General features: G+C 44.6%; 1 protein-coding gene across 12 annotated transcripts in view; it reads left to right on the top strand.

The window, feature by feature from the left end:
• HECW1 (HECT, C2 and WW domain containing E3 ubiquitin protein ligase 1) overlaps positions 1–12,861 on the top strand; it is a 405,784-nt gene that overhangs the window by 141,368 nt on the left and 251,555 nt on the right. For 5 of the 12 annotated variants that reach the window (XM_021079149.2, XM_021079142.2, XM_085005938.1 and 2 more), the window contains exon 2: positions 5,432–5,489. The exons of the other annotated variants lie outside the window; for them this stretch is intronic. In XM_021079149.2, the coding sequence (XP_020934808.2) occupies positions 5,463–5,489 (27 nt within the window). In that variant the 5' untranslated portion in view covers positions 5,432–5,462. The remainder of the gene's footprint in view (positions 1–5,431; positions 5,490–12,861) is intronic. 12 annotated transcript variants of the gene reach the window in all.

Here is a 12,861-nt window from a genome sequence, read left to right as displayed (position 1 = left end):
GAACCCCACCCACCCCTCAAAGGCAACTGGTGACGGGTTTTAAAAATAGAGGCTGAAATGCTGTTCACCAGCCTTTTTGTTTTCCTTCTGCCACTTGGAGCATGAAAAAGTATTGAACAGGACAAAGTCTGTTTTCACACCCATAATGGGTAAGTTAAATGAGCTATTGAAACCAGTAGAAGCAAGCCCCAAGTTGCTGAGGGCAGAGTTAAGCCCACGTGTTTTGTAAGATTCTGTCCCCTTATACTGCTTATGGTAGAAGGAGAAAGTTTTGATGGCCTGTCACTGAAATCTGTTTCTAATGAATAAACCTGGGATCAGCTATTATTCTTAGACGACAGCTTTGTTGTGGAGTCAGTCAAGTTCAGCATCCTACTATGAGTGTTTCCCCATCACAGATGTCCTGTGATGGAATATGGAGGTTGGGGAAGAACAAACAGCCCTGGCTGAGCAGCAGAAACTCCACCAGGTGGGAGGGGTCCTAGTTCATGGCCATGAACACTGACCCTCACAGGTGGGCTGGCCAGGGGCTGCCCCACCCTGTCTTCATGACCTTGGCTTTAAGATCCAGCTTCATTCTTTCTCCTGGCGTTGCCCTTCTGCTGCTTGTGGTCTGAGGAATAAGGTCCTGGGAGGAGGAGGCTGCACCCTCATATTTAGTTGCCTGGTCGTGGAGGTGGAACTGCCCATCTGAGGACCAGCTTTAGAAAACAGTTTTCCTTAGAATTAGCATGAGGCCATCAGGTGGGGGAAGAAAACATATGAGAAGTTTTGATACTAATACTGTGTGAGCGTTAGTAGAGATTTAGTCACGTGTATGTTGGAGAACTGAGGAAACACATGAATAAGTGAAATTTTCAAATGTAATAATAAAATGAATATTAAAAAATGAATAGTTTTCTGGCTATGCCACCATGTCTGTGTTCTTCAAGAAAACCCTGACCTGTTTGTCAAAGCCTTTTTTTAATTAAATTTTTTATTAGAAAGGTTGATTTACAGTGTTGTACCAATTTCTGAAGTACAGCACAGTGACCCAGTCACTATGTACATATACATTCTTTTTCTCATACTATTTCCATCATGTTCTATCCCAACAGACTGGTCAGGTTTTGTCCAAAGAGATTGGATAGAGTTCCTCGAGCTGTATAGTGGGGCCTCACTGCTTATCCATTCTAAACGTAATAAATAGTTCTCATCTTCCAACTCCATATTTAAGAGATGATCTACAAGTCAGATGTTTTGTATGTTTTCACTTATGTGTGGAAAATAAAAATAAATTAAAAAAAAAAACCCAGGAGTTCCCATTGTGGGACAGTGGTTAACAAATCCAAATAGGAACCATGATGTTGCGGGTTCGATCCCTGGCCTCGCTCAGTGGGTTAAGGATCTGGCGTTGCCATGAGCTCTGGTGTAGGTCGCAGACGCGGCTTGGATCCCGTGTTGCTGTGGCTCTGGTGTAGGCCGGCGGCTACAGCTCCGATTAGACCTCTAGCCTGGGAACCTCCATATGCCGTAGGATGCAGCCCTACAAGAGGCAAAAAGACGAAAAAAGAAAAAAAGAAAAAACCCAAACCAAACAAAAACAGTGACGAAAACCACATAGGTGCAGAGAAAAGAGTAGTGGTTAACAGCAGTGGGAGGAAGTGAATAAAGGGCAACAGAAACTACGTTGTTGGTGGTGCTCGTGCTGTAGTGTATTCAGAAGTCAAAATATAATGTACGTATGAAACGTATGATACAAATCAGTGTTACCTCTCAATAAATGGAAACAAATAAAACGGTCAGTTAAAAAAAAGAAGAATGGCAGGACCTAAGAATTTGGAAGGCACTGCAAGTCATTAATGACAGAAAATGATGCTATTAGGTATTGGCTCAAGAAGAGACCTCCTTCCAGGGAAACAAGTTTAGTGTTAACGATATCCCTTAAGTTTATGTGATAGCAAATCTTAGGCCTCCTGAGAATTCAAATGGAATCGAGACCAGGGACTGAAAGAGATGAGCTTGGGATGAAACAGAAGTACTCAGATGATAAAAACTATTAGTGCTGATGGGTTCATGCTCACAGAGTTGAAAACAGGACCAAACAGACATTCGTTTCAGCATCCTATCTGCATGGCTAGAGGCCACTGAGTCTGCTGTGACACCAACATGCGGCGGGGGGGATGAGGGGGACCATCTAGTGAAATTACTTATTCTTGGGATCTTCCAATAAGAATCACTTTATTAAATATTGGAAGTTAATTTTTTTCATCTCTAAGAATAAGTTTTCTAAAAATCTCATTCAAAACATGTACAAGTGAATTTAAGGTGTTCTTCCCAGGGGGCTAGGTGCAGAAATGCATATGCAGCTTATTCCTTCCTCCACTGATCTGCTAGGTCACTCAGTCAACAGATACTTATCGACAGTAGACACTGGGCTAGGGTGTTTGCAGGGGAGAAAAGGGAGGGTATTCGGTTTTCTTGAGGGCTCAGCACCTCCAATGGAAACTGTAGGTTTTCCAATATCTCTGCAACTTGGCATCCCTCTGTGGAACTCAGCAGATCCTAGATGTCAATCGTCTGTACTGAGGACAACTTAAAGTGACTGATGGTCACCATGGCAAGGTGGTTGTGCTAGCTGACCAGGTTTCTGAGGATATGACACACATCCACTTAAAGCTGGTATATATTCTTTTTAAGTATCACAAACCTCCTCTTTTGAGGGCCAGCGATTCTGGGTCTTTTTTCCCATGTTTTCCCATGATGCCCACGTACAGGCCAGTGGGACTTGCAGGGGCCTGGCCTCCCAGAAGGCATCACCTTGGCTAGACTTTCCTCAAACAGCTCCTTGGAAGTGAAGATCCCACTGCCAACCCTAACCTCACTCCTGGGAGGAGTGCTGCAGGTCCGTAGAGCTTGTATTTGGTGCTTTCATGTAGATCGGTCACTTGGAGCCCATTTTTTTCCTTAATTTTGTTGGGTTCCAGCTCCTTCCTGTTGGAAGAGGGTTCTGTCAGAGTCCTCTTTGGTGGGGTGGCATGCGATTTCGGAATCTAGAGCTGGATCCTTCTTAACCTCGTCTTCACTTCTGCTCGCCTTCTTTGCCGGTGTCAAGTTTTATGGTTAAACAATTACTGGACCATAAGAAAACAATGTACAGTGAACTGTAAAGTGAAATACAGTATCTCCAGGGATAAGTGCTAAATAGGTAACGTCTAATTTAAATGGTCTTCTTTTCTGTTCTACTTACTGTGTGTGCGTGTGTGTGTGTGTGATTAATTGGCTTTGGCTTGGGGCAGATGCAACAGAAGGTTTCTTTTGAATCTTCTAAAGTCTAGACTGAGTTCCTCAAGGATGTAGCCAGTCTCCAATCTTTCACTCATTCATCCATCCAGTTCTCATTGCACACAGAGCACTCTGTGTACAGCCCCAAATCTGAGAACTCTGGGTCAGCTTTATAAAGCATATATTAAACAGATTTCATAAGAGTTCTTTAGAGTTATTTTCAAAACTGCTCAAATATGTATTTCTGTTCCAGGGGCATCTGTCCTGGCTAGGGGATCCCAGGGGGTAGGAGAAATGAAGGTTGTAGAGAAGGAAAGGCTGAGGGAAGCGTGTTTCAGACAGAGGGAACAGCATGCTGAAGTCTCCAGGAAAGGAGAAGCGAGTGCCTCTAAAAAGCTGTGAAACTCCCTGAGTGATCAGGTGTAATTAGTGACCAGGCTGTCATTTGTGGTGGGAAGGGAGGCAGAACCAGATCCATTTTTTATGAAATAAGTCACAAGCTAGTACTTAGATTTTAGCCTAAAAGAATTGTGAAGCCACTAAATCAAGGAAGTGGCACAGTCAGATGTTCCTTTTTAAAAAAGCATTCTGCCTCTTTCGTAAAGTATCTTTGGGGCAGGGGAGACCAGTTGGGGTCAACTGAGGCTGAGTAGGAGAAGGAGGAAGTAGAGATGGTGAGAAGCAGATGGATTCTAGAACAGGTAAGAGGAAGGAGTGAGTGAAACGGGCATTTGGTTGGATGAAGAGAATGGGATGGAGGAGAAAGAGGAGCTGAGGTGGACTCCCAAGTTCATGATGGGAGAGCCAGTGGGAGAGGAGCCCTTGCTGAGTCAGGGTTGAGGATAAAGAGCCTGAGCTCCCTGTGCACTGTGTTTGAGAGGCTCTGAGACATCCCAGTGGATGCTAGGTTTGAATGAGAGCACTGAGCTGTCATAGAAATGTGGGTGCTGTCAATGTTCAGAGAGTAGTTGAGTTCATGGGTGGGAAGATGGGCTCTCATGCGAAATAAGAAGGTCTGAGGACCTCCAACATGGAAGAGCCTGCACAGGGGGCAGAGCTGGGCCAGCCCAAGGAGCCGCTGGGAGCTGAGCGGCCACGACAGGGAAGGGGGCCTCACCACTGCAAAGCCAAGGAGCGCCCATCCTGGGGTTGGCACAGAGCAGGATGCTGAACTCTCTCTTTCCTGTTCAAATCTGCTCGGACCAACCGGGGTTGGCACAGAGCAGGATGCTGAACTCTCTCTTTCCTGTTCAAATCTGCTCGGTCCAACCAGGGATGGGGAGATAATGCACGCTCCCAGAATGCAAGCTTGTGACTCGTTTCTTGCGTGAACCCATTTGTCAGCAAAGCTTCAGGTTTCGCTGGCGTTCTGGAAAGCTGACATCCAATACTGCTTTCTTCTGGAGTAAGACCATACTGATTACTCTTACCACAACTTGACCTTCAGAGGAAGAGGAGTGTATCAAATCAGAATTGGAAACTAATGTAGCCAAAGGGATAGCCGGACTCAGAGGACCTTGATAGAATACCAGCATCAGTTCTCTACGCCTAGAATCCCTCTGTTCAAGTCCTAATTTTTGACGTGATTTCTCTATACTGAAGTGCTGATGGCGTGACTTGTGATGGCCATGCAGGTGATGTGCTGTAAGGCGATGGCACTTCCTCTTGAGTTTTTTGCATCTGAGTAAATGTCCGAGTGAGTAAAGGCACCAAGATGAATCAGTGACACTTTTAGCAGTTTAACTATAGATCTGGTTGTTTTGTGGTTGCAGGGTCTTATAAGTGGAGCTTCTCTGAGATTGCTTTTAGGCCATTTTCTAAGGGGGCTGGGGGAACAAAACTTTCTGTCCCTGCAGATCCCACGCTAAATCTTTGTTTCTTGAAAAGGAAAAATAGTATTTTTCTCTAGGCTCATTATTCTTACCCCTTAAAGTTAAATTTTAAAAATCCAAATTATTCACTGCATAAAATAATGCTGATTGCTGTATTTTGTCTGTTTCCCTCCCGAAATGAGTACGATCCTCATGTAATCTTTCCTTGTAAGTGTTGGGTGCCCAAACCAGGTATCTTGGGGGGGTGGGGGCACAGCGTTCTTCACGTGGGTAATGTCGCTGATTTTGTTTGCTTGGGATACACACTGAGTTAACCTCGTTGGACTCTTCCCCAGGAATTGATGCGCGTACACGTGGTGGGTCATTATGCTGCTGCACCTGTGTAGTGTGAAGGTCAGTGTGTTTTTCTGATTATAAGAACCCATCCATGTCATTCCATTATAAACCCACTCCACTCATAATGGAATGTGCCTCAGACCAGGGCCCATTGCGGTGGCCCAGCCCAGGACTTCTCTCGGGTGCAGCCCTGACATTTGATAGCCATCAACCACCCCTCCCCCACTGCCTGCATCCACCCCAAATTTGACTGTGCTCCATTTTGAGATGATGTTCTTTGCATGTCAAGTTCTTTCTTGTGTGATGTGAACGTACAGTTGTCACAAGTGAATTTGTACTTGGAAGGGAACACCCTATGATGGTTCTTCCAGAATTACAGCTGAGAGCTCTGGTGGGCTGTGGGTAATTACCTTGCAGTTGATATGGACTCAGAGGAATATGCCTGGAGTTAAGAGCCACGATTTCTCCTGCTGACTCAGGTTGGCTGCTGGGAAGTTGCCAGTTCATTGCAACAGGCCTCAAACAGCTGGTGGCTCTCCCAGAAGACCTTCCTCCAGGCTCCCCTCAGACTTCCCTGCAAGCCCTCTCCTCCAGTATTTCACAGTTTTACAACTTTCAATGACAACCCTGGTTTACAATAATCACAGCTCACATTTACTGGACACTGTGCATCATAATTTGTGTTGTATGCCTTTCCTGCGTGAGTGCTTCTACACTCACAACAAGCAGAAGAGGTAGGTGTGACCATTGCTCCCGTCTTTAAAAAAATCATTGGAGACAGTTGATTTACAATGCTGTGTTAGTTTCAGGTGTACAGCAAAGTGAATCAGTTACACATATACCTATATCCATTCTTTTTCAGATTCTTTTCCATATAGGTTATTACAGATTATCAAGTAGAATTTTCTATGCTACACAGTAGGTCTTTGTTACTTATCTACTTTATAGAGTAGTGTGTATATGTTAATCCCAAACTGCCAATTTGTCACTGCCCCCAATGTTTCTCTTTTGGCAACCATAAGTTCGATTCCCAAATCTTTGAATTTGTTTCCGTTTTCTGAACAAGTTCTCTATATCATTTTCATTAGATTCCACATATTAGTGATATCATATGACATTTGTCTTTGTCTGACATACTTCACTTAGTGATATCATATGACATTTGTCTTTGTCTGTCTCTAGGTCCATCCATGTTGCTGCAAATGGCATTGTTTCATTCTTTTTTATGGCCAAGTAATATTCCATTGTATATATGTACCACTCCTTCTTTATCCACTCCTCTGTTGATGGACGTTTACATTGCTTCCATGTCTTGGCTATTGTGAATAGTGATGCAATAAACAATGGGGTACATGTATCTTTTCAAATTATGGTTTTCTCTGGGTAGATGGCCAAGAGTGGGGTTGCTGGGTCATATGGTAGTTCTGTATTTAGTTTTGAAGGAACCTCCATACTGTTCTCCACAGTGATTGTACCAACATACATTCCCACCAACAATGTAGAAGGGTTCCCTTTTCTGTGCACCCTCTGCAGCATTTATTGTTTGCAGACTTTTTGATGATGGCCATTCTGACCGGCATGACGTGGTAACCTCATTGTAGTTTTGATTTGTATTTCTCTAATAATTGGTGATGTTGAGCATCTTTTCATTTGCTTTTTTGACCATCTGTCTCTTCTTTCGAGAAATGTTTGTTTAGATCTTCTGACCATTTCATTTTTTATATAAATCCATATGAGATGTTGTGTATATTGGAGATTAATCCTCTGTTGGTTGCTTCATTTGTAAAGATTTTCTTTCATTCTATGGGTTGTCTTTTCTTTTTTTTAATGGTTTCCATCTTATGTATGCAGAAACTGGGCTGTAGAGGGCTAAGTCACTGTTCCAAGTCTCCTGGTGGCTAAGTGAAGAGCAAGGATTCAAATATGACTGGCCTATCTGAGGTGGGATCCCTGGGCATGGGCCCTGGTGCTACTCTTGCAATATGCACTCAGCCAATCTTTAAATGAGGCTTTTGTTTTAAAAAATAATATCTCCCATCTGCATAGCGCTTCACAAATTTACTAAGCATATCCACATGCAGATTCAGCTAATGCCTAAAATAACCATGTAGTAAGAAGAAGGAAGCGTGAGATGTTCCAGGAGCATCCTGGAGTTGTCCAGCTCAAAGGAGGATGGGCAAGCCAGAAGTTCAGCTCCTCTTTGCCACCCCACCCCAGGGCACGCTTCCAGGTCACCCAGAGGGGTACTTTCTTAATTAGTGTGTTTTGAGGAATGCACTTAGACAATGAGAAATTTATGTGTTGTATTCAGGAAGCGTTAATTTAGTGCTTAATCGCATGCTGGTAAATGTCCAGGGACCATCTCAGTGCAGTGACTCTAAATGCCCCCCCCTTTTTATTGCACATCTCAGCTTGTTGTGCTGTCAGCAGAGTTGGTTTCTCAAAGTTCACTCAGTTACTCCCCCTCCTAGTGTTCCCGGTTTGGGGACCATTTGACTTTTTCTAAAAGAGCATTTTCCCCTCTGCACAGCCCTCTCATCTGTTTACCTTCCCCTGGGACTTCTGAGTTTTCTCTTTGGCGATAAAGATACAGTGAGAAGCCTTTCTAAAACATCAAGTAGCTCCTTTTGGGTGCATTTAACACTTTGGGAGAATGCCTCCCTCTCTTCTTTCTAAGACTATCATCCTTGGGCATTGAGGTCTTCTCTGTCCTAGCTAATCCCAGCTCCTGTGCCTCTGCAGACACAAGCCTTGTCTTGAAATAAAACTCCCAGAATCTATCAGCAAAGCTAAATGGGCATAGGCATCATCTCGGGGGATTTTATTCAGTGATCCAGCAAACACAGAAGTCAAGTATTCTCCCTGACTTCTATGTGATTGATTAACAGGGGAGCGAATACCGTGGTCATGACTGCTGCTCCCCAAGGACTTAGTTTGTGAAATGTGAGTGTAACCATGACCTCCTGAACAGTCACAAGTCTGGAAACCCAAGGGGACCGAACCAGCTACTTATTCCCAGTTTCCACGCAAAGTCACTGCAAAACTCCCTGCCCCAGACCCTGCAAGATAAAGGACATCTAATGGCACCATAACCTTTGCCTTTCTTGCTTAAATCTTCAAAATTTAAAATAATCCCAAGGTTTTCTATAATATTTTCCAAGAGAATCCACCATGGTACAAAATGAGTCTACAGCATTACTGGCAGGACTTATCAAAATATCTGGGGAGGGGAGTTCCCTGATGGCGCAGCAGGTTAAGAATCCATTGTTGTCACGGTAGTGGCTCAGGTTGCTGCTGTGGTGTGGTTTCAATCCCTGGCTCAGGAACTTCCACCTGCCGCAGGTGCGGCAAAAAAAAAAAAAACAAAAAAAAAACAAAAAAAAAACCCTGGGAGTGAACCAGGGATCACTTGGCTGACCATTTAATGTGGATATACTCTTCAGCTTCTGGAATGATCCTCACTGGGATAAATGCTCATCTCTGGGAGAAGATGAGGCATTTATCTTCTTGAAAACAAGGGTAGATTTCATGCTAAAACTAGTGGTTCTCAACCAGGGCACTTCTCAGACTGCTAATACAGCTTTGCCTGTGAAGTCTGTGCATTTGCATTTTGTAAACATCTCTGGGGTGATTCATGTAGGCACCCCTGGTTGAAAACCACTGGTTAAAACTGGTGGGAGCAAAGCCTCTCTGTGTCTGAGAATAAGAGAATGGAAAAGAATCTGCACTGCAGGTCTTCATGCTACAAAGAGGATCTTCTTGCTCAAAGATAGGTTTTCTGAAGTCTATCAGAGGTCCTTTTTGGAAAACCAGCCAACCCACCTTAGGACTTATGTGTTACATAAGAGAATAGCATCTCTGTTTGCCAGGTCCCTGAGGACACAGATGTTGGTGGTTCAAGAGAGAAGAGAGGAAGTGGGATCATGCTGAGGCTGCAGCCTGGCAGTTTCTTCCGCCCAGGGGGTCTTCAGGAGCAAAGCCTGCCTGTTTTGAGACACCAGTGTTGGATGGGATCTTAGGGTACTCATATAGCTCAGAGCACCCTAAGAAGACCATGTGCACCTCAAAGGCTGAGGCAGACCTGAAGGAGTTGGCAGCTGCAGCTGACACCCTCCTGGCCACTGGGCAATGAGTCCTTTCTTAAAGGGATACCTGAGCAGCTCATCTGCCACACTTCAAAGACTTCAGAATTTGGTCAGAAGCTGCTGGAGCAGGAGGCGGCATTAAAATGTGGTCCTTTGCTGAAATTCACTGCCTTATATGGAGGGAGGGTGGGAGGAAGGGGTGGAGGGGAATGGAAGAAATGAGGAGAAAGCATGGCTCGTTATATTTCTCTCTGGGTCAGGGCAGGTGCTAAGTGGAGAGACAGAAGAATAAGGCATTAGGATTCGAGGGATCTTCAAACCTTCTCATGAAGAAAATGAAGCCTAGAGAGGTTGTGTGTTATCTGGGATCACCCAGAGATGGCAGGGCCCCTCAACTCCATGTCTGATAACTGATGACTCCTGATACAGAATATTCCTGGTCCGCTGCTTCTCCTTGACTGCAAACTCTCTATGATAAAGGAAGTCCCATGGCTGCATAACTTTTGTGTTCTTGTTTACATATTCCAAACTGAAAATGATCCCAGGATTTCCTACCCCTTATTCCCACCTCAGCATGTCCACAGTGGTGAGCTCTGTATCTAAAGGATATGAGTAAAGACAGGTATGAGTCCTTGGGCATCTGAAGCCAATAGCTGGCTTCCTTCAGTTTCCACTGTATCTCTGTCTTGCTTTTCAGTTACAGTATCATCCAGGCATAAATGGAAAAAGTCATCAGAAGCTTTCAGTTCCACCCCACAATTTGTCATTTTGACACCAACAGAAAATCAGCATATCATTAATTCTCCACACTTATTGATTTGGAAACTCAATTAAAAAGCTGACTGCTGCCCTCCTCCTCCTCCCCCTTCCCCTCCTCTTCCACTCTCTCCTTCTCATTCTTCTTCTCCTTCCCTCCCCCTACCCCCACCCCCAAAAGTCTTCAGTTCCAGAATCCAAAGCCACAATATTGCAATAACTACCATAGAGATAAGTGCCAAATTCCCTGCATGTGAAGTTGCAAGCTTTTGACTCCTCTTAGTTAGGGACCACCATGGTCTCCCCTCTAGCCCTTCTCCATCACTGCCTTGAACTCAGCCCTCCTGGACTATGAGAGATGAACAGTATGATCTCTCTGCTAGCGGGTGAGCTGAGTCATGCCCTTGGCAGAGTCAGGGAACTATGTCAAGGAGACCAATAGCCTTGGGTGAGTCTGGAATGAGTCTGACCTGACAAAAGATGCTTCTATTGGGGACTGCTTGCCTCTGCCAACAGGTGATAGGTGCATTCCCCCACCTTCAACTCAGATCATCTGCCTGTACCTGAAGGGAGAGCTCTGCCACCAGTATTTTCCCTTTAGAAAGCAGCAGCCTCAGCATAGAGATAAGACTGCCCTGCTGACTTGCTCACAGCCTGTCCCAATGATTGTTCTGAGCGTCATCCTGACGCAGCAGCCTGGCAGGATTGGGCCATGCAGGCTCAACTCTTTCTGTTAACCATGCCCAGCAGGACCAGAGCTGCAGGCACAGAGCAAGGCTGGGGCATTGAACAGCTTCTCGGTTTGCTCTATAGAAGGTGTCTTGTTTTGAATACATAGTCTATCCTGTTCTTTCAAAGTAAGTGCTTTTATTAAAAGTCTGGACTGTCCTTTAAACATATTTTTCCCTCACTTAACAGGAAATGTATTTCTAGTCCCTTTGTGGACTCAACTTTAGAAAGATAGATTGGTAGAGGAGGGATGCTTTTGTGTGAAATTCAAAGATCGGTGGAAACTAGGGCATGCACGTTGCATAGCTATTTTCTTCAGACAGCAGGTGGCAAAAAAAAAAATGCATGTGTGGCTAACTGTTTTGAGCTTTGCTTATTTGAAGCAGTGTATGATAAGTGGTTTTGTTCAAGCAAAAGAGTGTTAGCTTTATACACAGCCACAGATGAGACACCCCTCCTGCTCCATAGCGCCAGATTTAGAGCCAGAATATTCCTTTTCAGCAAGAATTAGAAGTTCCCCAGCTTCGCTTTTTATCCCCTCGTGCCTGTTTGTGTTGTGCAGAATTCTTAGGGAACGCGGCATTGCTCATGTCCTGCTAGAGTCTCAGGACAGCTCTGTGTGTCAGCAGATGTGGGTCTTGGATCTGTTTGCTCAGCTATGCTTTCTTAATGAAGGTGCTTGTTTTACATGATTTCAAATAGTAAATCAGTATTTTCATGACCACAGCTAAATACACACCATGAGTATTTGTATTTGCCTTTCTTGCTGGCTTTTTTTTTTAAGAAAGTAGGATTTGGGAGTATTTTGTTTTCCTTCACATTTGGGGATAAAGATTATCCTGTCTCACTCTGGCATAAAGCAGCCTTGAGAACTGCTAGAAATTGGACATCTGGAACAAGGGCCCAATGTCACGAGCTCATTCTGGCTTGGATGTTTTAGATGGAGGCATGAACCAGTCATTTATAATTCACTGGGCACCTATCAATTAAGCACTTACTACAAACAAGACGTGATTGAGGTGTGGGAGATGCACCTTGAACAGACAGACAAGCCCCTACCCTCATGAAGAATTCGTTCTCGTTGAGGGAAGGAGGTTGTCAGAAAATGAATAGCACAGGTAAGTCTATAACATGACGTCAGGAGTGGGGAAGGGCTAAAGAAGAAAGATAGCAGGGTTGTGGAAGAGGAGGCCTGGGGACACTGTGTTCACCTGCCCTGCCAGTGCCTCTCACCTCTAAAACCCTGCATTGTCTCTGAACTTGTGTAGAAATACAGCCCCCACCTCTGCACTCCCTAATGACGTTATTTTATATAGCTGCCAGTGGCTTTATTCTATTTTATTGCATTTGATTTGATTTTGTTGATGACTTTTTAAAAAGGATCATTTTATATAAAAATTTCAAATCTTTGCTTCTTTTGGGGGGGAAAAACAAAACAAAACAAAAAAAAACCTCTTGCAGCCAGGCTCACATTCTGCTTGGCAGCAGTTGGCAAAAGCTATGTGAAGAGGTCCCTTTTAGGACCTTCTGATTGCCACTGTCCCGCTTAGCTCACCTTCTCCTGGCCTCTAAAGTCAGCTGTGGTTCCAGCCTGTTCAGTGCCAGCCCTACAAATGCGCAGGGCAGTGATGTCTCCGGATCAGGACCCTTGCTTACCGGGTGGCACCATGGACCTTTCTCTTCTCCCCCAGTCCCTTTTTGTAGCTTCGACTCTCTTTGCCTGCGACAAGGGTTGTCAAGGTGCTGTCAGGCTCTCAGAGTCCCAGGCTCAACTGAGGAAGAAATCTAGTCGGAGAATGAGCCCTATCCTTCTGCAAGCCCAGATGGCTTTCACCTGGCCAAGCAGAGCAGGGGCGTCT

The sequence above is a fragment of the Sus scrofa genome, chromosome 18, assembly GCF_054392235.1.
Source record: "Sus scrofa isolate SSC_HxYL_T2T_F1_AM1 chromosome 18, Sscrofa_HxYL_maternal_Yorkshire_Landrace_v2.0, whole genome shotgun sequence".
NCBI lineage: Eukaryota > Metazoa > Chordata > Mammalia > Artiodactyla > Suidae > Sus > Sus scrofa.
The sequence above is the reverse complement of the archived record's forward strand: the minus strand, read 5'-3'. Positions and strand labels throughout refer to the sequence as shown.